We start from the raw sequence: 26283 nt of genomic DNA, 5'->3' as shown, positions 1-26283 counted from the left end.
AGACAAGCATACAGCCTAGTGATGGTTGTGGTCATTGACAGATGATCTACCTGGTTATCTGCTTTTACAAATCTCTGGCTTTCTCATAAGTCAAAGTAGTCTCTCTCCTTTGTCTGTTGATATAACATGTATTAAGACTGAAAAAAATTGTTTGGTAGTATATAGATCAAAAGCTTTACTGTCTTCATAGAACTATAAACTGCAGACATTGACATGCAAATGCTGTATTCTGAAATTTGCATACATGCTTTGGGAAGGGCTGTTCACATTTAAAACTGCACAGCGATCTATTCACAAAGCTCAAGTCTTGGCTAAACATTTAGGAACTGAAAAACATGAATCACCCAACATTGAGTTATCAAACCCTTGTACAACTGTCTTTAGTAAATAGATATCATGTTCTATCATTGCACATAAAAAATGCAACACCTCCTAATCCCTATCACCCTGCTAGAGAAGGGACACTGTTTTGTTACCGGAAAGTAATTTCTGTCCCTTGGCTAGATTGGTGCTTGAGGTTGTTGTGGCGAAACCAGCTTCGCCACTGTGAACTGGAGAGGCCTGGTTGCTAGCCTCCTGCCCGCTGACTATGGCCCCTGGACATGCTGCACTTTAAAAACTATATTTGGGCATGTAATAATGTATATTGCTGCTACTGGCCCTTTAAAATCAGCGATGGACATTTTGGGACTACTGTCCCTTTAAGACTGTGAAGCATATTCTATTGTACTGCCTGTATATTGTATATGTATTCATGTGTTAAGTTTAACCTGGGTGATATGTATGCAGCATTCATCTGATTGTTCTCTAGAATCACTCCATTCATTATATTGAGTGAAACTACCGAACAACCAGACCACCCAGGAATAAGTGTGCCTCCAATTACCGTTTGCAACAATGTTGCAAACAGGTAATTGGCAATCCATGTAATGTATTCTTTGTCCTCTGGGTGGCCGCCATTCGGGAAACAAACACGTCGCGGCGGCCATCTTAAACTACCGAACAGCGGTGTTTTGCCGTCGAGTGTCTGGAACTGAAATCGGACACTTGACTAGGCAAACACCGCTGAGACCTCCATACTCCCAGAAATTCGTATGGAAACTACCGAATGACCAGCCGTTCGGTAGAAAGAACCCCACAAACAAGGGAATTCATTCAAACCCTCTCCAGGCTCTATAACACAGGCAATTCGTCTGTTTTCATTCCCTTGTTTGTGACCGACCGCAGGGCCAAAATGCATGGAACTGTTTTCGGATACTTTACCCATGCGGTCGGTCAAATCTTTGGAACCTCATATCTCCCGAACCATTCATCCGAATGACCTGATTCTTGGATATGTTGTCCCCCTGAATAAGGGCTATCAGGGGATACCTGTTTTGGAGGTGTAGCATGTGTATTTGGGGTACATCCAGGAATTGGGGAAAAGGGTGTACGGTATAATTATGTTAAGTGCTAATCTAAGGGGAGGAAATGTGTGGGAGGTACATCCATGTGATTGGTTAAATTCATCCTCCCCCTGGGAGTGTCCTGTATGTACTTGTTTGTAATAAAAGCCAGACTGGGTGTCCCAGTCTAGAGTTCTTGCTTAACCCTCAAAGCGATGTGTCGTCTCGGTCTTTGGGGGAATGGGATTGTATGCTGACTGCCAAGAGTGTAAGCCGATGTCTGCTTTTCTTGTTCAGCTGTTCCAGTGTTCGTGGGGTTCCAGTCGGGAGAATGGTGTCTGCAGTAGCTGCCTGTGCATCTGGAAAGGGGATTATCGCCTAAACTGGGTTTTATCCTCTTGTAAGTGAAACGGTCCGTTACAATTGGTGGCAAGCGGCGGGATCGTTCCTACAACCAGAGGGACAGCTACAGACAACACTATTTCTGGATTACAAATTGAGGGCAACGCTAGTATCCGTACAGCGACCCTATCTACAAAGGAACTCAGAAAATGGAGGAGAAGTTGCAGGATAGATTGTACGGTTCCGTATTCCGGAGGTCTGGAGCAGTGTCAGAAGAGGACATGTTGATGTACAGAGAGACTGCCAGAGCCAGATTGTGGGACGAAGCCCTAGAGGAAGTACAGTATTCAAGAGGGGATCGGCGCCGCAGCAGAAGGCAGCGAATCCTGGCTCGAATGGCAGAGCGGATGCCCCTCCTGAGGAAAAAGACCGAAGAAGCGTGGGTGACTAGACTCGAGATCTTAGTATATGGAGAACTGGTGCTCGACGACGCATACCAGGCGATACAGTGGTACGCAGCTCAGTGTGTCCCCGAGATGGCAGAGTATGAGTTCCCAGAAGGCGGAGATTACGCTGGCCCTGGCCTATTTTGGGATAATATCGACGATGAGGACTTTGGGACAGCTACCGACTCTCGTTTTTGGGACCTGTGTTACGACCGAGAAGACATGCTGGGTCTCCCTAGCGCTATTGACCTCGAGGCAGACCTACGGTATTTGGTCACCCAGGAATGGAACCTGGAGTGGGATTACCTGCGACTCATCAATGAGGCCCGGGAAGAGACAACCGGCCCTCTTCCCCAACAGCAACCAGCGGGACCCGAGGTAGCGGACCTCCTAGACTGGTCCTGCGAGGATCCCCAGCGGCAGTGTGTATCCCAGGGAGCTGAAGGTGCCGTCCTTCCTCCCCAGCAGCAGATTGTATCCCAGGGAGATGAAGGTGTTGTCCTTCCTCCCCAGCGGCAGGCTGAGTTACAGGGGGCAGAGGTTGTTGTTCCTGCCCCCCAGCAGCAAAGTGATATGCCAGGAAGGCAGTGTGAAGTAAAGGGAGAGGAGAGCAGCGTCCTCCCTCCCCAGCGGCAGTGTGTGTCTCCAGGAGCTGATGGTGTCGTCTATCCTCTCCAGCGGCAGGCTGAGTTACAGGGGGCAGAGGTTGTTGTTCCTGCCCCCCAGCAGCAAAGTGATGTGCCAGGAAGGCAGTGTGAAGTGAAGGGAGAGGAGAGCAGCGTCCTCCCTCCCCAGCGGCAGTGTGTACCCCAGGGAGCTGAAGGTGCCGTCCTTCCTCCCCAGCGGCAGTGTGTCCTGCAGGGAGCAGAGACAGTCAGTCTCGCACCCCAACCGCAGGACAAGGGAATGAAAGGGGAAACAGCTGGTCTCCCTTTTCCCCAGCAGAGAGAGTGGCAGGGAGAGGAGCCTGCTAACCCCTCTCCCCAGCAGCAGTTCACCGTCCAGAGAGAGGAGCTTGTTATACCCTCTCTCCCACGGCAGCCTAACCCACCAAGGGGAGATGTTAAGCCCCACAACTGTGCAGATGGGACTGTAGTCTCTGCACTCACAGCACAAGGGATAGGGACGGTCGGTCCTGTTCCCCAGCCTCAGGGTGATGGATCCAAAGGGGAGACAGTCGGTCTCCCCCTCCGGCAGTCGAGCTGTGCACCTAAAGGGGAGACAGTCAGTCTCCAGCAACCAGGCGCCCACCAGACTACTCCCGTGGTAGTGCTGGCAACCGGACAGAGTACCGCTGGTCTCTGCCCCCTCAGCAACCCACCAAGGCAGCCTACCAGTCTCCCACCCAGCAGCGGTGAAACACCAGAACCTGGACAAAATTCTTCCTCACCCAGATGTAGTAACCGGTTAGTGTGGGTGGGCTGCTCTGTTATTTCTGTTTTGTGGGTGGGTTGCTGGACTAACCAGGGCACTGACCGGCAGAAAGTCAGGTACCCTGTTAGTCTAATTGGCAAAGGGGAGAAATGTGGCGAAACCAGCTTCGCCACTGTGAACTGGAGAGGCCTGGTTGCTAGCCTCCTGCCCGCTGACTATGGCCCCTGGACATGCTGCACTTTAAAAACTATATTTGGGCATGTAATAATGTATATTGCTGCTACTGGCCCTTTAAAATCAGCGATGGACATTTTGGGACTACTGTCCCTTTAAGACTGTGAAGCATATTCTAGTGTACTGCCTGTATATTGTATATGTATTCATGTGTTAAGTTTAACCTGGGTGATATGTATGCAGCATTCATCTGATTGTTCTCTAGAATCACTCCATTCATTATATTGAGTGAAACTACCGAACAACCAGACCACCCAGGAATAAGTGTGCCTCCAATTACCGTTTGCAACAATGTTGCAAACAGGTAATTGGCAATCCATGTAATGTATTCTTTGTCCTCTGGGTGGCCGCCATTCGGGAAACAAACACGTGGCGGCGGCCATCTTAAACTACCGAACAGCGGTGTTTTGCCGTCGAGTGTCTGGAACTGAAATCGGACACTTGACTAGGCAAACACCGCTGAGACCTCCATACTCCCAGAAATTCGTATGGAAACTACCGAATGACCAGCCGTTCGGTAGAAAGAACCCCACAAACAAGGGAATTCATTCAAACCCTCTCCAGGCTCTATAACACAGGCAATTCGTCTGTTTTCATTCCCTTGTTTGTGACCGACCGCAGGGCCAAAATGCATGGAACTGTTTTCGGATACTTTACCCATGCGGTCGGTCAAATCTTTGGAACCTCATATCTCCCGAACCATTCATCCGAATGACCTGATTCTTGGATATGTTGTCCCCCTGAATAAGGGCTATCAGGGGATACCTGTTTTGGAGGTGTAGCATGTGTATTTGGGGTACATCCAGGAATTGGGGAAAAGGGTGTACGGTATAATTATGTTAAGTGCTAATCTAAGGGGAGGAAATGTGTGGGAGGTACATCCATGTGATTGGTTAAATTCATCCTCCCCCTGGGAGTGTCCTGTATGTACTTGTTTGTAATAAAAGCCAGACTGGGTGTCCCAGTCTAGAGTTCTTGCTTAACCCTCAAAGCGATGTGTCGTCTCGGTCTTTGGGGGAATGGGATTGTATGCTGACTGCCAAGAGTGTAAGCCGATGTCTGCTTTTCTTGTTCAGCTGTTCCAGTGTTCGTGGGGTTCCAGTCGGGAGAATGGTGTCTGCAGTAGCTGCCTGTGCATCTGGAAAGGGGATTATCGCCTAAACTGGGTTTTATCCTCTTGTAAGTGAAACGGTCCGTTACAGTTGTAATATAGAGAGTGTGTCAGAACATACCACTAATTTTGTGGAATTTTCACTTTATCTGTTTGGGAGTTATGGTATCAGAGCGCCCTGCATTCGACTCCAGAACAACGACCACCTCGGTACCTTATTAGAATGTTCCCACCTTGCAACTTAAGTCTGAAACCGCAAGGGAAGTAATTAATGAATGCTTCCCCTTGGTGACCGCCATTTCGTGTAACCGAATACTTTTTTCGGCAAGGCACTTGCACGAACCCCAGGAAAGGTTATATCGCTGCCCGTCCTACTTCCCGACCAACTATGCAAGTGACGTTCGGGAGATGGGAACTACCGACTAGGGGGAGAATTTGTTCCCTGAAATCAAGAGAATGCCTTGCATGTTTTTTTGCACAGGAACTCCCGAACAGAGACCGGCCAGGGCACCTATTTCACTGGAACTCTTTTGGGCCATCACCTCGTGTCCGGCAAGTCAAAACTTTACCCTGGTGGCAATCCAATTCTGCCGAACGGATCGGAGTGATACTTGGCCAAGTTGTACACTCAGATCAGAGCTGTCAGGGGAACTTGTGGGGTTCCGGGTTACTGGGGGTACTTTTGGGGTATAGTATATTTTGTGTAGGTTTTCCTGTACCTGAGAGATAATTGAGTTATAGTTTTCTCAAGAGGACCCTGGGAAGGAAAACCCTGTAATGTTGTGTTAGAGACCCTCTGTTGGGGGGTCTGTGCATAAAAGCAGTGTGTGGCCTGAATAAAATCAGTTGACTCCTAGAACTATGTTTCGTCTAGTTACTGGGGTAATGGATGCTTGAGTGTTTAACGGTTCCAGTCTGGTGGAGAGGAGGTCTGCTCCTGAGGGGCACTGTAGTCATTATAGCCTTTTCATCTCATTGAATCGGTTATAGTGCATGGAGTCCCCTAAAACTGTCCTTCCATTCAGTTAAACCATTTTCTAGCAGTTAAACAATGAATGAGGGTCTCTGGCCTCCTATAGCCCTGCCCCACTGGAGGCATGGCTAAAGCAGAGATTACACCCATCCTCCTAATGATTCATACCTGAATGGGTCTTGTAATAGGCTGAAAGTGGTCAGCTGACACACTCTGGCAATTACAGCCACCTCTTGCTGCTCAGACTAATACTTCCTCATTAGCCCAAGCAGAACATACTGGGTTGGGTTGCTAGGGACTCTTGTTTTTTCATTAAAATTATAAAAAATGGTTTAATGCTGAATGGAATGATGCCAGGGGACTCCAGACACTATCACCACTTCAATGAGATTAAGCGGTTATTTTGCCTACGGTGTCCCTTTTTAATTTATAAAAAGGATTTGTGATCTTTTCAGGAATGGGGATAATGATACAGTGGCAGTCATGCCATGTTTTAGACTTGAAATAATTAAACCATCCTTGCTGTATAAAGTGCACAGTAATGAAAGACAATCTTATTTAAATATCCTCAGAATGTATATTTGTGTATTTGTACCATCACTAGATTTTTTTTTTCCTTTTTTCATTTTTAGAAGAACAAAAATAAGTTATATATGTTTGTTCTAACTGTTGATGCAATAATCCAGGTTGAACCTAGCAATATTGAAATGATTGTCCTTCTCTTCGCAGATATTTTCTAACGATACTTCAGCACCCAAACAAGGTCCCCATACTATTTTTTTTTTTTATAGAATATAGATTAATAACCAACGCACACATAACGATAAGGCTGTTTAAAGCTACTAAAAGTCTCCTATCACAGCAAACCATATGGGGATTCAGTTCCACCATATGGCCATATTCACAGTACCCCAATATCGGTGAGTCCTACACTAATTCCAACGTGGGAGACTAGAAAGCTGAAGTTTATTTAAATAATCTGTAAGAGCATTGTGAATATATACAATGCAAAATTAATGTGATAAATGCAATGTCAAAGCTAAACAATTAAAGTGATAGTGCCTAGATGTATATACTCACAATGTAAATTATGTATCTGCTCAATAAAATTATAAAGTCACACCTTACTATCCAAAACCTTCTCAAAAATATAGCTGTGGCCGCCTCTAAAGTATTTTTCAAATTGTGTTGATCACATTAATTTTGCTCCATGGGAGCACCATTCCTGCAAGATGCATGTTCTGGGTGTGCCACCAATTCCTTGTTGTTATTTCCATACTATTTTTAGTCAGTTCATTGGAACAGACGCATCCTATTAACCAGATCCCAAGTAGCTTCTCACAATAGTTTACTGAAGCATCATAGGCTCCCGGTAGCAATAGAACTATTGTGAATACAAAAATGTAGACCACTTTTTTTTATTTTTCTGTTGCACTGTGATTGCTGTTTTTTTTTTTTTTTTTTTTTTAAAGCATAGATTTTATTATAATTGGGGAAAAACCGGTCTCGGAACAAGTGCCTTGTTCTTAAACTGGGCTAAAATAAAAATTAAGAATCGTCACTCTAACCATAACTGATGGCTTTTATTTAAGTTCAACATTGACTTTTCCCAGGCTGCTGTTACAGTATACGTATTGCAAGCCTGTGTCCGCCACTGAATTATTTTGGCGCTCAGTGGGAGATTCACAAAGCGATTAAAGCACTGGAGAGTGAATGTTTTAGCCTGGTAACTGCTAACCTTTGGCACGGCTGCTGCTGTTGCCTTCATTTCCCAGGATGCTCATGTAACCAATAACGGCCACGGTGCCAAAGCATCACTGGTCTAGTGCAAACTCCTTTTGTTCTGTTAACAAGCGTATTAATGAGCTTGATGATAATCCGCACTAAACTGACAGGTGTTTTTCATTTCTATGTAAATCTAGTCTCGGTGTAGCCAACCGGTATCTCTCTCTAGAGGTAACCAGGCTAGAACTCTTTGGGTTCCCAATAAGTCAGGCTTGCTAAAGGGTCTGTTGGAAACTGAAATGGATACTTTATTTGGTGGTGGCAGTGTTTATATTTTCCTTCTAAAGTCTGACTGTAGATTGTTCAGTTTTAACTTCATCAGCACCTACCTGTTTACCTATGCTTTAACCCCTTAAGGACCAAACTTCTGGAATAAAAGGGAATCATGACATGTCACACGTCATGTGTCCTTAAGGGGTTAAAGATTGTGGGGCATTTATATTTGATGCCACTTCCAGTTGATCTTAAAGGAATGTTTTGACTCCTTTGATTTTCTTTTTGTTTGAGCCAGGTCGAAACTTTTGTGTTCCTGATTTTAAATGTTCACACAACATTAAAGTTCTACTGCGAGATATCTAAAGCTATTGCCTATTAATAATTTATGCTTAAGGATACCCCGAAATAACAATTTTTAAACAAATAGCTTCTGTATTTTTCAAAATTTCCTCTCGTTCCCAAACGGTACTTTATTGTGAATGACACTTCTGGGAAATGTTCTAAACTAAATTGTTTGCATTTTATTTCTCACTTCAATTATCCTTTAACCCATTTACAAATATATACATTGTTTTTTTGTTTCTTCCTCTAGCTTTCTCATCATGGCCTCATCGTCTACTCCAAAGTACAATTCCCACTCATTGGAAAATGCTTCAATCAGAAGGGTGAGTCCTGTTTCCAATTTGCTTGTTCCTTGTCCCCTTTGGGTGTTATATTTCCTGCTGCAATCCATTTCGGGTCACAGCACTGTCTTGTTTAAAGACTTTCTTGTAATGTGTTGAGACCTTCTGCCAATGACTGGTTACGTAAAGCCATGTAAAAAAACTGATTTATTTTGGCACTGAAGGTTTGATACATTATCCCAGTTTATTTGCATAGCTGATATCCCAGAACTGGTATAAAACTACATGATGGCAAGAGCATTGTGTATGAGGTTCTGTGCTGTCTGGAGATCTTTCAAAATCCAGTTATGACACACAAACATATGGTCGGTATTTATTAGCTTTCTTTTAATTTATTTATTTATTTATTTTTATTTAATTTTTTTCCAATGTTTTAAAGTGGACTTTTTACAGCAAAATGCTCCATTATCTAGTACTCCTTCAAAGCTTGCTTGTATAAAGATATTCTTGAATTATTAGATAATTCATAAACTTTGTTTATGCTGGACTATACCATCCCTAATTGAAAAGATATTTTATCAGCGTTCAAATGTTGCTTAATTCTAACAATATACAGGGCAAGGTTAAACACTGTTATAATATAATAGTATTTTATTGCAACTATAAATCATTATCCTTCCTTGTAAACATAGTATAAAGTGTCACTCAACATGGATTTTTTTTTTGTGTGTGCTAGAATTTTCTTCTTCTTTTTTAAGCTCTGTGCACAGCAGTTTACTTCATTTAAAAAAAAAAAAAAAAAATGATAAAACATACAACTTTATTATTGCCATTTATTTTTTATTTTTTTGTGCATGGGGTTACAGCAGTGCTTGTATAGCCACAAGCGCATTATTATTTGAACATAGGGAAGTTATGCGTTTAACTTGAACATTTTTACATTTAGTGAGTTGTATAAACAAGCTGAGCTAAGGAATCTCCGATGGGAGATTTGCATCATATAGATAGATCGTATGTGTTAGACAGGTATGCTTAGTTTGATTGGGTGTAGGTTAGTTTTTTGTCTGAGAAGGTCTAGGCGGTTGAGATGGGGTTTTTAGCTTTCTATCAGCTCAAGTTAGTTGAGGTTGAAGGAACCCTGTGTTGATTGTGGATTGTTGCTTAAAGGTTCGGGGGTGTTGTGCCTGTTACTCTGTGAGTAGATCGCGTATTGCATCTGACTGATAAGGCTCTATACGGAGCTGATTACCAGGGTGTGTGGTAACAGGGTTGCCTAGTGAGCTGTCAGGTGGAGGGGTAGGTCCCTTACCTGTGGGCTAGTGTGTATCTTCCTTTGCCTAAGGGAGGTGAGTGAGAGTGTGGGTGAATACGCACCTCTGAGTGGTTCGCCCACTCCTGAGGGGGGGTGGCAGTTGGGGGGCTTGGGGGGGTGGGATTGCCATCTCGGTTCGTGTAATTTTTAACCCATTTTCGGGTGTTCGTGGCTAGCCGCAGTACTGCTTAGAGACATAAACTGAAGCATTAATGTTAAACATTAAACACATTATAAACAGTAGGACTTTGCAAGAGTGTTCGGCTGTCGTGTTGAGTTGTGTTGAGGTATTTAATGCTCAGTCCAGCCATTGCTCAGTTTCCCAGGACGTGGCTGCTCTCGGTGTGATTGTGGTTGTGTTCGCTGGTTCCCAGGCGTTGGATGGCTTGTCTCGTGTTGTTCCTTCGGTCTGGCCTGCTATGCCTAGTGATGCAAGGATAGAGGGTATGTCTGCCCCAGCTTCTAGTGTGTGGACAGTCCCGTTATGCATGGCAAACAGCGTACCAGGGGGGCCCCATCTGTATGTCACCCCAGACGTTCTGAGTTGGGAGGTGATCGGTGTCAGTGATTTGCGCCATTGCAGTGTGGCTCGTGTGAGGTCCTGGTAGAAGGTTAGAGAGGCGCCTTCAAAGGACAGTGGTGTTTTACCCTTCAGGGCTAGCATAATCTGGGCTTTATCCTGAGAAGTGGCGCAGCGGAGTATAACGTCTCGCATTTGGCCTGGTTTTGCTGTGGGTGAGCCTGGTAGTCTAAATGTTCCTTCGATGGTGAGTTTCCTGGCCACTGGGTTAGGTAAGATGGTCATCAGCAGTCGTCTAGAGTAGTGTGGTAGTTCGTCTGACGTGATGTTAGCAGGGACACCCCTTATCTTTACATGGTTGCGGCGTTGTTTGTCTTCAAAGGCTGTCAGCCTGAGCGACAAGGCTGATTGATGGACTTGTAGCTGAGTAACTGTGTCTTTAATTGTGGTCAGGTCAGAGTTAATGTTGCTGGTGTTTGTTTCAGCTTGTGTTACTCGGCTTGTGATTGCCTGTATGTCTGCTTTTATTTGCTGGAGGTCTGCAGCCCAGACCTTGTGTATGTCTGGCAGCAGTGCCTTTAAATCAGCTTTGGTGGTGGGGGCTGTACTGTCATAGGGCTCTTGGGAGGGAGCCTGATCAGTCTGAGGGTTGTGTGTGGCCCCTACCTCATCGCTCTTCCTCGTGGCTTCCATGTGTGTGGGCTGCAGTGCCTCCGCGGAACATGTTTTGCCTTGTGCCGGTCGTTGCAGCATGGTGCCGATATCCCTGCACTCTGCCGCAGTGTTTGGTTTTTGGGACCGCCGTCCCATTGCCGGCATTAGGGTCTGTTGTGGGGGTGAGGCGTCCGGGCTATGCAGGCTGTTTCCCACTCTGTCGATCGTGAGGAGGTCGTTCAGGCCGTAGGCTGGTGATGTGCGGTAGGCCCCAGGCCTGCGTTTTATTTTTGATTGCTTGGGTGGCTGGAAGAATGGCATTGGTGGATGCGGGGACGCTCTGTGAGGCAGGTCAGCCGGGTTGTGTTGCTGGATGGGGTAGGATGCCAGCGATTTTCGGTGGTTTTCAGGCTAGTTGTGGGGAGTTGGCCGAGATGGCGTCCGACCCTGTTGGTTGCAAGCTCCGCCGGCATTTTATTTTTACCTGGGCACCGTAAAGCATGCTATTAAGCTAAAAACAATGTCTAAGACTTGAAGCTGTAATAGCTTGCATTATGGGTAGTTACCCATTCTATTTTAGAGAGCTTTTAGTTTACTAGTGCCATTATAAACTGAACCTACACAGACTGGTTAAATCCACAGTCTACCATTATAAACTGAACCTACACAGACTGGTTAAATCCACAGTCTACTACTTTAAAAGAAAGCAGTACCTGCAGTTTGAACGGTTACAATGAGGGCATAACTTTGAAAAAAAAAAAAAAAATCTCTTACTTGTTCCTATAGGCACATACATACGAGGTTCAGACCGTTTTAAAGGGAGAGCTAAAAAAAAAAAAAACAGGGTGGAAGAGAACACCTAGAACAGGCAACAGCTCAAGTAGCTTGCCCTTCGGTGGGTCCACGCTCCGATCTCAAACTGGTTTTAGTTCATCTTGTGCCATTACAAAGAGGACCTAGAGCATTATCGTCTATACCCCAACTGCTTAACAGGCCCAAACAATTAATGGGGTTGCTGTATCTCTCGTGTAGAGAGAGACTGCCCACGTTTTGGATCTGTACTACCCTTTTGGGTGGGATCAGTCTGATATGCAAATGGCCTAGGTTCTCTTTGTTATGGCACAAGATGAGCTAAAACCAGCTTGAGATCTGAGTGGGGCCAAACTGAGCTTTGTCTGTTTTCAGTTTTCTCTTCCACCCTGGTTTATTTTTATTTTTTTTAATCAAATCTTAAGTCCTGTGCTAAACACGTCTAAAAGCTACTAGCCACAGATAAATTTCCATTTTCCAGCGATGACATTTTTATTTGCCACTAGATAGGAAAGTGTGTGTGTCTGTCCAGATCATGAAGAGCAGTAGGCCATTGTGAAATTATGTCCATTCCAATTCTGATAAAGATTAAAGGCATAGGTCTTCGTACACACTCTGCATGTGTGGGACTGGGCTGTCGTCACTTTTCCATTATTATGTTGCCCAACTTCATCAACTCTATGCCTTTTCTAATGTAAAACGATGGGTGGATCTCTAGAACATCTTATATTTGTACTGTGTATTCCTATTATCTACCTATGGGTCCACAGGCAGAACTACCAATCACTTCCCCAGCTTTCTTACCATTAGGGGTTAAATGGTTCATGAAAAGATGTCTCTTCAGTGGCATTGCTCACTCCCACCGTCCACTGGTCTCAGAAACTCAGCTTGAGAAAGCACGGATTGCCACTGTGTGTTTTTTTTTTTTTTTTTACCCCACATTTTGGGGTAAAATGCAACCTATATTCTTAACAAATATGGCATTCTAAAACTCCCAGTATGTTTCCAGAATTGGACTTAAATTGCACCAAGGAGCTCTGTCCTGGAAAGAATAGTGTTCACCTCATATAACCATAAAATCAGTAATCAGATGTTGGTGCTTGTTAAAAACAAGACATACGAAAGTTGAGAAATTGTTTTGAATCCTTGGCATTTACTCTGGTGACACAACTAATTCTAGAAATTCCTTATGATGGCATAAAATGGATATATTGAGATTTCACTACAATCTATTCCATTTCCGTTTGTCTTAAAGATCATACTTGCAATTGCCAAGCGTGTAAATGAGACAGATGTAATGTCTTGTACAGCAGCTTATTTTGAGCCTCATAGACAAATAAGAGCTAATTTTCTCTGCTGTTCTTCAACTCCAATCAAGAAAACAACACTGAATAAAGGGCTGGCAGATTGTTTTCCTGTGGATAAAACTTTAATGTGTTTTTTTTTTTTTTCCCCTGTAGTTGGTAGAGAACACTGTTCTGGATTTACAGTGGTACAGCTACACTTTAGCTCTTGATGTATGGCAAAACTTTGCTAATCATTAGTAGACAAACTGTCTGAATTTGATATCTCACAACGCTAGGTTTGCAGAGAAAATAGGCATAATGATTGCAATATAAAGGGATATTGCAACCACTGTAACACTGCCAATTGGTGGGGTGATTATTGTGTAATGACTGAGTGTTTATTTTTTTATTTTAAAGGGAAACTATATTCAAGGATACAAAATTGTATTCCATGCACTATAGTACACTATACTGCTCCCCCTCCCCCCCCCCTCGTGGGTGGCAGTGATATGCGTTGCGTATGACCCTTATTTGTCCATGAGGTTAGTCCTCGTATTGATCCCATAGCTCCCAGACCTTATTGAAGGGGGTGGTGGTGTTGCGGACCTGTGCTGTTAATTTGTCCATAAGGTAGTTGTCCTTGATTTTTGCTATAATTATGGTAACTGGTAACTCTTTGCTGATCCATTTTTGTGTCAGTGACAGTCGTGCTGCTAGATATAGCATGTTCAATAGTTTTGTTCTTGTTTATTGAGGCCCTCTGTGGGTCTGGAAAGCAGACCACTCCAAGGGTCTAGTTCTGACCGTTTCTGTAAAACTCTAAAGCTGAGGTCCACTTCCTCTCCCCAACAGTTTGTGATATTTTGGGCACTGCCATCACATATGGATATAACTTCCCTTGTCCCCACAAAGATGCCAACTAGTATCAGTGGGACTAAACCTCATGTGACATTGCTTAACCGGTGTTGTGTACCACCTAAAGAGCGTTTTATAGCATTGTTCCTTAAGTGTAACACACATAGATACTTTGGTGCACGCCTCCCATATCTCTTGCCACTCAGTCCCACTCAGTTCTTGCACACTGCGCACAAAGTAAAAGCAAATACAAATATTGCAATGCAAGACAAAGGGGAGTCAGTAATTGGCACATGCTCAAAATAAATGTAAAAAAAAAATTAAAAAAAAATTGTAATTTAGAAAATGTGCTAATAATAAACAATAATCGTAAACATTTAGATCTCCAAGGGTTTTAAAATAACTGTTTGTTTGCAGCACAATCATAGTGTTGGTAACATGTTAAATATATTGTGCAGACTCCCAGAGATGGCGTTAACCAAACTCTCGTTGATGGCACCAACCAGGCAAACGATGAAATACCAACCCTTCCAGGAGAGACCCTTGTTACAGGTATTGTATATCATTCTGTACAGTGTAGTTATTTCTCTGTTAAATATATATTTACATATATATGTTTTATTATTGGCAGACAAAGATGTAATCTACATGTGCCCATTTAATGGAGCAATAAAAGGAAGATTACATGTCACAAACTATAAATTGTTCTTCAAAGGTGAGGACACGGTAAGTTAAGATTTCCACTTATATATATATTTTTTCCCGTTAAATTATTTCTAAAGTATTTAATCGGGTTGTACTTATTCATTCTTTAATTTTTTTTTTGTGTTAAACTTTATCATATCTGCGTGGCGAGGTTTGTTTGAACAAGTACAGTGGTTTAAATTTTAAAAATAGGAAAGATGGGTGAATAGGATTTGGTTTTACTTTTAAAGTGGGATATCCATGAAAGTTAGGTTTACTTCTTAGAAGGGTGGAACTTGCCTAATTATTCTTTTAAAGGAACACTCCAAGTACCATAACCATGACAGCCTGTTGCATTCTAACAATGTTAGTATGGTTGACTGGGTCCCTCAGCTGTTGAACCCCCAAGGGCTGAGAGACCCAGTCTTCTCCTGCAGGAGAATATGGATGTCTCTCTAGAGTAAAGCATGATCCTTAATGGACCATGCTGATTGGTAGAGAGTGTTCAGCTGACTCTTGGCCAATTATTGTGGCGCTCAATGGCCATGTTTAGCTCTGTAGAGAGAACTGCATTTTCCTGCAGGGGATGCAGCTGCAGGTGCCCAGCAGGAAATACAAATACAAAAAGAAGTCCTGCGCTTAAGCTGCAAGGACTACAACACACATCAGCCCCAATATATAGTAAAAACCAAAGAAAAGAAAATGTTACCTGCGCTTTTTCCTTAATCCCTATGTATATTTAGACAAATGGAGGTCATTTAGTTGCTCCAATGGCCATTGGAGGGATGCCCGCCTGCCAACGTCAAGGCAGACCCCCCCTAAGCGGGTCCTAACACTGACCCTTCAGCCTGCTTCCTTGAGCTTCTGGCAAAGATATCTCTAATGAGACAGAAAGGGGTATTTTTTATATACACCCCTTTACTTATTAACCCTTAATAGGGAACACATGGGATGGGTAGCAGCATTGTAACCAGGCTGTGTGATACAAAGTAAATACAAATACAAAAAGAAGTCCTGCGCTTAAGCTGCAAGGACTACAACACACATCAGCCCCAATATATAGTAAAAACCAAAGAAAAGAAAATGTTACCTGCGCTTTTTCCTTAATCCCTATGTATATTTAGACAAATGGAGGTCATTTAGTTGCTCCAATGGCCATTGGAGGGATGCCCGCCTGCCAACGTCAAGGCAGACCCCCCCTAAGCGGGTCCTAACACTGACCCTTCAGCCTGCTTCCTTGAGCTTCTGGCAAAGATATCTCTAATGAGACAGAAAGGGGTATTTTTTATATACACCCCTTTACTTATTAACCCAGCAGGAAATAGGTTGTTTAACAGTACTTAAATTGTTTGCCTTCTTAACGTGCCACGGCGTTGAGGCCCTCCTGTCACCATACTGCAGTCCGCTCCAGTGGCTTTGCTGTTTGGAGTGCAATGTTAATGCCTTTTATAGACTTTGGCTTCATTAATATGCTGTAATTTTTTTTTTTTTTTTTATTATACTCCGATCTCAAAATATGTTCTGCAGAATGCTACACCATAAGACCCACCTCCTTAACCACACACCCTCACTCCAGGAAAAATCAACTTATCCAATGTATGCACACCGCTCAGCCAGTGATGGTACTGATTGAGCTGACCTACAAAACAACCTGCATTAGAAGGAAAGGACACTCAGGGAGACACAAAGTGAGGATATCACTACCTGATTGTAGTTTCTCTGACTGTCTGTAGCCCAGTTGTGAATTAAAAGCAGCTCACTCTGTGTTGCGTGTGCATGCATTTGATAAAGATTTTTTTTTATTTAATTCAAAAACTAAAGATTTGAGTGTGCTTGAACTACAGCATATTAACAAGGTCAAAATGTATTAAATGCATTATTTTTAATGGTTCATAGGAGTCTTTTTTTTTTTTTTTTTGTAACACAAAATGCTATCTTTTCCCATCTTGGGGATAAAAAATTCAGTGCATATTTATTTGAAAGCCTGCTCAAGTTTGGTGAAAATGTCCCACGTCAGTAAATACCTAGACATTCCAAGTAAAATTAAAACATTTCTGAAACCATATCGTAGGTTTTTTTTCTTCCTCTAATGTAAAATCTAGTAAAACACGAGTAGGGCCACTGAGGGCCCTGTGGGAAAATGAAATAGTGGAATTAAAGATCTGTAGTTTGTAATACGGTTTCATGTTAGTCTTGCACTTTTGTAGTGTCTATTTTTCTTTGCTTGAGAGATCCTGGCAGCTTTAATGCTGAAAAAATGTGGGCACTTCACAGTGTTAGTTCTAAAGTTCATTGCCATGACAATAGCTTGTGCTGAGGAAATACAAGTAATTCATTCCTTGCAAAAGAGCTTCGGTGCATCTGACTTTGGTTGAATGTATTTAAAAAAAAAACAAACAAAAAAAACACTAAGCTGCAGTCAATGGCTGTCGAACCCTCACTTTTTTTTTTAAATCCATTTTTAAAGGGGACATTTACCTCCCCAGGAATTTTTCTATCTTGGATACCTCTGTCATTATTATACGCTGTGCCCTTTGCATCTGTCCTCATACAGAGAGCATAGCGAGAGGAGTAATGTTTCTGTGTGTGTCCTTCTAATGCAATGTGTGCCGGACAGAAGTGGACCTTGATCTTTAATAGACACATTTAAAAAAAAAAAAAAAAAAAAACGATCATCAAAATAGAAAAGTAAAACTAGGGTATTTTTTATTTTTTTTTATTTAAATTTACTGGTGTAATTTCCGGAGAAGTGATGGTTCCTCTTTGAAATATTTAGAGTGATTAATTGTGTGTGTGTGTGTGTATATGTATATATATAATATCTCTGTCTATCAGTGAATTGTACCATTGAGGTCAAAAGTAGCCAAGCAAGGATAATAGCCTAGTTTTAAAACTTGTAAGTGCTTGGCAAACCAAGTGTTCACACAAAGAGCATTAGGTTTCATCCATGCACATATTCAGTGTTGGAGATTTAAGGAAAATTAAATAACAGGACCTTTAGGTAATAGAGAAGTTTGCAGACCATTGCTCTAATTTATTATACTTCATTATTATTGTTTAAGTGCCTTTGTGATTCACAATTTAAGCTGAACTTCCACGACTGGGAGTTTCTTACACAATTGGTTTTTAAATATGGAAAATACATGGGAAAATAGTGGACAATATACAAGCAGTTTCCAATAAAAAAATGTTTTTGCTATGTACATGTTTTGACAGATCTGCATATATTTTGGAGTAATTGATATACTGCATACTATACACTGATGAGTTTAGCTATGAGTATGGAAGTGGATTTTGCCATTTGTTTTTATGTTGACATTTGCTGAACAGAAACCTTTGTAAATCTAAAGGTATACTGTAGGGATTATGATGCCAAGATTACTCTGGTCTGGTTCTCAGGTAATGGGGCAAGCCGTTTAGCATGGGTCCTGGCTGGGCTCAGTTGCTCCCTGGTGTTCCAGTGGCTCTCTTTTTTTGGCTTCTGTAGATACTCGTCACCATATATTGGCTGAGTGAATCAGCCGGCTGTTCTCAGCCAGTTACTGACATTCTGTGCAATGAAAGTTGCACAGAATTGAATTTAACAAGCCTGGAACTCTACTGGTGAAGTTACACTTCTGGCGGCAAAGAGGTTAAACTCCATATGTAGCGTTTCATACTGAAACGCTACAGACGCCAGGCACCATGACCATGGTCATGGTGCTTGGAGTAACCCTTTACATTTGTCTCTACTTCCAGATCTTATTGTCCTGGCTTTATTGTGGCAGCAGGTGGGTACCTGTGGACACTTTTTCAGACAATATTTTGCAGAAATTTTATTTAAGTGTTTTTTTTTTTTTTTTTAAATTATTTTTTTAATGTATTTATTTTACACATTCGAGAGTTTAAAGCAACGGTCATCATATCCCAGATGGTGACTTCTCCACTGGGTGTCCAGTGGCCACGGGGTGCAGGGGAAGGTGAGTTTTACTTGTCCTTCGCTGCTGCCTTCATTGTCTTCCTGCCTGTCCTCTTAAGCTATTGATGCTTCACCCGCCAGGAGCCAACGTCCATCTTATTCTCTTGCGAGGCCACAGGATCATACATAGACCGAGCTGAGGCAAATGATATAACTTGTCAAAGGTAACTCCAGCTTGGGCAAATGACCAAACTCTCTGCCTTGTCAAATTTGTCACGCCCCTACTTTGTCTTAGTATATCTTTTGTCTCTGTTGAAATTCCAGTCCGTGTAAGCATTTAATAAAGATTTATATCTTTATGAAATACTCATTTTGGAAGGGTTAGGAGGGTAACACAGGAGGAACTTTAATGGAAATGGTATTTGTTTATTTTGCCTACTTCTGGATCAGTACCCATGAGCAGCATTTGCTGTGTACTGTGAAAGTTTGACCTTGATAGACCTGTCTTATTTTCAGCCTAATTAATTTGAAACTGTGTAGCAAATGTTGCTGTTGAGCACTGTGCAGGAAATGTCCCTAGCAGAGTGCTTTTATTTTTAACGTGTTTTTGTTACTGGGAATTAGGACATATCACTGAAGGTTTTTTTTTTTTTCTTCTTTCTTGCTGATTTCTCTTGACACTTCACCATTAAGTCAGCAATGGCTAATCTTCCAGCTGCTTTAGACTACTATTCACTTCAGCGCTGCAAAATGTGTTGACGTTTTATAAATGCCAGTAATAAATTAAGGTCTGTCAGCCATATGGGCATTCATGCTTTAGCTCAATAAGAACCATGGGCGTCTGCAAGGTGGGGAGAATGAATTGGCATCCGAGGCAGTGAGGGAGCTCTGATCTTCCTGCTTTGCTTCCTCGCGCGCTGGTTGCTGAGGCAGCGGGAGCCGGAATATGATGTCATTCCGGCCCCTTGCATCAGTAGACAGCCCACGAGGGAGCAGAGCAGGGAGATGAGAGCTTCCTCGTCGCCTCTGATGCCAATTCCGCCACATGCTTCACAGGAGCCCCACTGGACCTCCAAAGAGAGACCCACGCCAGCTCTATTAATAATTAGTGTGTGTGTGTATGTATGAGTGTGTCTGTCTATGTGTATGTGTCAGTCTGTGTGCTTGTCAAATCAGTGAGAGTACTCCTTGCACACTGAGTGGCTGAGAAGGAGACAGTGACACACAGAGGGGCTGAGAAGGGGACAATGTCACACAGGGGGAATTGGGAAGGTGGCAGTGACACACACAGATGAGCTGGGAAGGTGGCAGGGACACAAAGAGGAGCTGGGAAAGGGGACAATGTCACACAAAGGGGCTGGGGGGAGAAATAAAACACACAAAGAGGCTGGGAAAAGTAAGAGACACACAAAGGGTCTGGTGGAAAGTAAGGCACAAAGGGAAAATGGGGGATAAGATACACTAAAGAGGTGGTAAGATACAGAAAAAGGGGTAAGACATTAAACAGATGAGATAAGCACAAAAGGGGAGGGGGGGGGGGTGTTATGAAAAATGCATCTTTGCCTGAGTAGTCAAACATTCTTGTAGGATAAAAATTGTCATGCATGTAAAAAAATGCACAAAGCAAGCTGAACATCAGTGTTGGTATCTGTCTTTGTATTTACATGTGTGGTAGTGTTTGTATTTGTGTGTCTGTGTACCTGCATGGATGTCAGTGTGTGTGTCTGTGTATCTGCATGGGTGTCAGTGTTTTTCTTCTGTGTGTGTATCTGCATGTGCGTCAGTGTTTTTATGTGTCTGTGCATCTGGGTCAATTTGTATATGTATGTCCATGTTTTATATGTGTGTGTCTGTGTGTGTGTGTGTGTGTGTGTGTATCAAATGGCAACTTGAATTCCCCCCTCCCCCCGGAAATATTTCTGCGGACACCTAAGATAAGAACCAACTTCTAGGCAGCTGAAAGGAAAAATGTCAGTTATGATTACATAAAGCATGATGCAATAACTCCAATTAGGTCTATATAGAGATGGAGATATAATTTTTTTTTATTTTTTTTTCCTCCTAGTGTTCTTTAGTCCCTGAATAGAGAATGTTGAGCTTATGAATTTTATGAATGTGATTTCAACTAAGTTAAAGTAAAGACCGTTCCTCTACCCTTATGGTTTTGTTTTTTTTTGGGGGGGGGGGGTTTGTGGTTTTTTTTTACATCATACATATGCTTTCTCTTTGCCTATACCTCATACATTCCTTTGAATCGTAGGAGCGGCCGGTGATGTTCAGTGTTCCTCTTGGTGTTATTGCACGGATAGAGAAGATGGGTAATGCATCTAGTAGAGGAGAAAATTCATATGGTCTGGATATAACTTGCAAAGTAAGTAGTTTGATCACTATACAACTCTGAATTATTTTATACCAGAACTTGACAAATCCCAGGTTCCATGGCGGCTATGAATTGTCCATGCAACATTGCTTTCTCCGATGCCTGCCAATGCACGCAATGTTCAGTGCCAGAATTAAAAGGGTCACTGAGGTCTCAAGTGCGTTTGGGCCCTTTGTGATCCGCCTGTCATGGGAGGCTCAACAGCTGGCTGGTCACCTTAGGGCCCACCAGGCAGGTGGCTGTGAGCAATGGAGGTCCCAGCATCACTAAACAGTGTGTGAGGGAGCAGAGCAAATAGAGCTTGAAGATTACCGGACTATAGCAGCTCCACTGGACCCCAGATAGTGGATCCACTTCAGCTTTTCCAAAAGTATGGAGGCTGGGTGTATGAAAATTAAAACAAATAATAAATTGTGTGTGTGTGTGTGTGTCTTTCAGTGTGTATTGGTACTTTAATTCTAAAAATACAAGACATGTTCATATCCACAAAAAGTCACGTGAAAATAACTGATGCATTGCATGAAACAGCTGGCTCCTAGATTCAAAGCAAATTTTGTGTATTCCATAACCCGTATAATGGGACTTTTGTGGTCTCTCCATAGTTCCCATAAATCCATTTGCTTGACTCTTAAAGTTATGTACAATGTACATGGAAGGTTCTCATTTTCCATACCGTAAAGGAACACTATAGCGTTAGGAATACAAAACTGTATTCGTAACGTTTTACTGTCCCTCTGCCATAAACGTATTATCTGCCTCACTGCCTGGTGTAAAAACAAAACAAAAATCTTTTAAAAATGTACCTGATTCCAGCGCTGTGGTTCCTCGTTGCTGTCTGCCTCCTCCTCCTCTATTGGCAATGGGTGAAGCTAATACACTTGCACGGCGAGTGCCATATGGGAAGCGCCACATTACGCCTTCCTCATAAGAAAGCATTGAATCAATGATTTTCAATGGGGGATTTAAAGATGCTGAATGTCCTCATGCAAACCGTAAGGACATCCCCTGTTTCACAGAGTTAAACTCCATGAAAAGCCGGGAAGCACCTCTAGTGGTTTCTCTTAAACGTCAATGTTTTACATTGCAAGGCTTAGGGGTCAGGGACACTGCACCCAACCACTTCATTGGGATGAAGTGGTCTGGATGCCTGTAGTGTCCCTTTAAAGTCACCATCCCTGCTAGTTGTGTAGCGTTTCTTCTCTGGAACTCTAGTATATCTGTTTTAGTCCACGTTAGTGGAACATCTTTCTCCACTGCGAATCTGTCATGAAAACAGAAAACCACAAATACTGTTTTAGATGTGAAATGGGAAAATCATGCTACTTTGTCAGCCTGAACTATCAGAGGTTGTTGAATATAACTCATCTGAGATCTGTAGGTTTAAAAAAAAAAAAAAAAAAAAACCTTTAGAATAAATTCTTTATTACGATTATTTCTATGTTAGTCTTATTTCTCAGTATAGAGATATCATCCCTGAGTTTAATAATTTTAAAGCCTCAGGATATTAACAGATTGCATATTTCTGAATTACTGTGGCAGGGAAATGGTCCAAAACTCACATGTTTAAGGAACTACAGTATCTCACAAAAGTGAGTACACCCCTCACATTTTTGTAAATATTTTATTACAGTACAGTATATAGTACAGTATATCTTTTCATGTGACCTCACTGAAGAAATGACATTCTGCTACAATGTAAAGTAGTATACCCCTAATTGGAAATGTCCAAATTGGGCCAAAAGTGTCAATATTTTGTGTGGCCACCATTATTTTCCATCACTGCCTTATCCCTCATGGAGTTCACTAGAGCTTCACTGGTTGTCACTGGAGTCCTCTTCCACTCCTCCGTGACAACATCACGGAGCTGGTGGATGTTAGATACCTTGCGCTCCCCCACCTTCCGTTTGAGGATGCCCCACGAATGCTCAATAGGGTTTAGGCCTGGAGACCTGTTTGGCCAGTCCATCACCTTTACCTTCAGTTTCTTTAGCAAGGCAGTGGTTGTTTTGGAGGTATGTTGGATTATTGCCCTGTGGCCCAGTCTCCAAAGGGAAGGGATCATGCTCTGCTTCAGTATGTCACAGTACATGTTGGCATTTATGGTTCCCTCATTGAACTTTAGCTCCCCAGTGCCAGCTGCACTCATGCAGGCCCAGACCATCACACTCCCACCACCATGCTTGACTGTCGGAAAGACACTTGTCGTTGTACTGATCACCTGGTTGCCGCCACACATGCTTGACACTATCTAAACCAAATAAGTTTATCTTGGTCTCATCGGACCATAGGACATGGTTCCTGTAATCTATGTCCTTAGTCTGCTTGTCTTCAGCAGCTGTTTTCTTGTGCATCATCTTTAGTAGAGGCTTCCTTCTGGGACGACAGCCATGCAGACCAATCTGATGCAGTGTGTGGTGTATTGTTTGAGCACTGACAGGCTGACCCCCTCACCCCTTCAACCTCTGACAGCACTCATATGTTTATTTCCCAAAGACAACCTCTGGGGCCAATACAAACCATCGTGTGGAAATCTATTCACAAACCGGACTTTACATAGGACACGAGGCCATGCGTTTAGACTGGAAGAAAGAAGATTTCGTCTAAGGCAAAGGAAAGGTTTTTTTTTTTTTTTACTGTAAGAACAATCAGGATGTGGAATTCTCTGCCTGAAGAAATGGTTTTATCAGAGTCCATACAGATGTTCAAACAGCTACTAGATGCATACTTGCAAAAACAGAATATTCAATGATATAATCAGCTTGATCCAAGGATAAATCTGACTGCCATTCTGGGGTCAAGAAGGAATTTTTTTCCTAGCTTGTTGCAATATTGTGATACAATTTTTTTATTTTATTTTTTTTGCCTTCTTTTGGATCAACAGCAAAAAAACAAATGTGAGGAAGGATGAACTTGATGGACGCAAGTCTCTTTAAAGCTATGTAACTATGGATATGACGCTGAGCACGTGCACTCAGCTTCTTTTGTCGCTCATGGCGAGGCCTGTTCTGAGTGGAACATGTCCGGTGAAACCGCTTTATGGTCATACCCACGGTGCTGCAGCTCAGTTTCAGGGTCTTGGCAATCTTCTTATAGCCTAGGCCATTTGTATGTAGAGCAACAAATCTTTTTTTCAGATCCTCAGAGAGTTCTTTGCCATGAGGTGCCACGTTGAACTTCCAGTGACCAGTACGAGAGTGTGTGAACGTGAGAGCGCCAAATTTAACACCTCTGCTCCTCATTCACACAGGAGACCTTGTAACACTGAGTCACATGACACTGGGGAGGGAAAATGGCTAATTGGGCCCAATTTGGAAATTTCCACTTAGGGGTGTACTCACTTTTGTTGTCAACGGTTCTGACTTTAATGGCTGTGTGTTATTTTGAGGGGACAGCAAATTTACACTGTTATACAGGCTGTACACTTACTACTTTACATTGTGGCAGAGTGTAATTTCTTCAGTGTTGTCACATGAAAAGATATGATATAATATATATTTTTTAAAATGCGAGGGGTGTACTCACTTTTGTGAGATACTGTAGTTATTCTCAATAACTTTTATTCAGTCAAAAAAAAAAAATCAGTCAAATTCAAGCGTTTGGCAAAGTCTCCTGATGTGAAGTATTGCTGGGTAATTTTGTACTGTACAGTAAATGCTAATAAAGATGTATAGTACCAGAATTATTTGAAGTAATTATCTATAGATGATTGCAAAGTTCTTCTATTGAGATGAGTAAAGCCAGGGGCAGACTGACCACACGGGCAGATCGGTCATGGACCGAGGGCCGAGGCAGTCAGGGGCCTTGCCAGCTGCACAGCCATGCTCTGACTGGGGAGATCACATGAGAGATCTCCCCAGCCAGAAAGCCATAATTTCACTTATGGCAGTGATGGGTTGCTCCTGCAACCTAGCACTCTCTAAATGTCCCCCTCCTTCTCAGAGAAATCTGGCTAGCAGTGATGTTACTCTTCTTGCCAGGTCTACTCCCTATCATGGCTCTGCGGCGTGAGAGGGGAAGAGGCAGGTCAGGAAGTTACATCACTTCCTGCCCCCTCCTCTCCTGCAGAGTCGGCTGATATTCAGGAATGGCAGAATCAACTGGTATGTAAATATTTTCTTTAGCCCCTTTCCCCATTCCCCTTTACCCATCACACCCCTTGTGCCCTCTTTAACCATCCCAGCACCTCTGTCCCCCTTAACCCACAACAGCCCTTATGCCATCCTTTACCCATCTAGCCCCTACCCCCCTGCACACATCCCAGCCCCTATCTATTCCTTTATCCATCCAGCCTCTATGCCCCTTTACCCACACAGCCATTATCCTACCCAGCACCCACCTCAGCCCCTATGATCCCCTTTAATCCAGCCCATATGCCCCCCTTCACTCACCACAGGCCCTATCCAACCAAGCACACATCACATTCCCTATGCCCCCCTTCACCTACTACAGCCCTTATGCTCTCCTTTACCCTTCCAGCCCCTATTCCCCCCATCACACATCCAACCCCCTATCCCTTCCTTTACTCATCCAGCCTCACTGCACCCCTTATGCCCTCTTTACCCATCCAGCACCATATGCCCCTTGACCCACACAGCCATTATCCTACCCAACACCCACCACAGCCTCTGTCCCCTTTATCCATCCAGCCCCTATGCCCCCTTTACCCACCACAGGTCTTATCCTACCCATCACAGCCCCTGTGCTCTACTTTACCCATCACAGCCCCTGTGCTCTACTTTACCCATCACAGCCCCTGTGCTCTACTTTACCCATCACAGCCCCTGTGCTCTACTTTACCCATCACAGCCCCTGTGCTCTACTTTACCCATCACAGCCCCTGTGCTCTACTTTACCCATCACAGCCCCTGTGCTCTACTTTACCCATCACAGCCCCTGTGCTCTACTTTACCCATCACAGCCCCTGTGCTCTACTTTACCCATCACAGCCCCTGTGCTCTAATTTACCCACCACAGCCCATATGCCCCCCTGCACCCACCACAATCCCTAACACAACTCACACACTACAGCAGCTAACCCTCCTTGCACCCACTACAGCCCCTAACCCTCCTTGCACCCACCACAGCACCAATACCTCCCAGTACCCAATACTGCCCCTATGACTCCTATAGCCACTACCCCCCATGCTCCTACTACAGTTCCTATGCCAACCCTTCAGCTACTACAGTCCCTATGCCTCCCCCTCTGCACTTTCTACAAGCCAAATCCCCTTGCACACTTTGCAGTCACTATCCACACACACACATACTGCAGCCTCTATAGTCCCCACACACACACTACAGCCCCAGTGTCTTTCAGGTGCCTACTACAGCCCCATTCCCACAAACACACATACAACAGTCCCAACCCACACACACTCTGCAACACAAGACAAAT

The 26283-nt window shown here is 43.2% G+C and overlaps 1 protein-coding gene across 1 annotated transcript in view; it reads left to right on the top strand.

The window, feature by feature from the left end:
• MTM1 (myotubularin 1) overlaps nt 1-26283 on the top strand; it is an 86847-nt gene that overhangs the window by 18872 nt on the left and 41692 nt on the right. The window contains exons 2-5 of the mRNA XM_063431974.1: nt 8459-8531; nt 14385-14478; nt 14558-14652; nt 20769-20879. Of these exons, the coding sequence (XP_063288044.1) occupies nt 8469-8531; nt 14385-14478; nt 14558-14652; nt 20769-20879 (363 nt within the window). The 5' untranslated portion in view covers nt 8459-8468. The remainder of the gene's footprint in view (nt 1-8458; nt 8532-14384; nt 14479-14557; nt 14653-20768; nt 20880-26283) is intronic.

This window comes from Pelobates fuscus, chromosome 9 (genome assembly GCF_036172605.1).
Source record: "Pelobates fuscus isolate aPelFus1 chromosome 9, aPelFus1.pri, whole genome shotgun sequence".
Classification (NCBI taxonomy): domain Eukaryota; kingdom Metazoa; phylum Chordata; class Amphibia; order Anura; family Pelobatidae; genus Pelobates; species Pelobates fuscus.
This window is presented reverse-complemented; position numbering and strand designations above follow the sequence as displayed.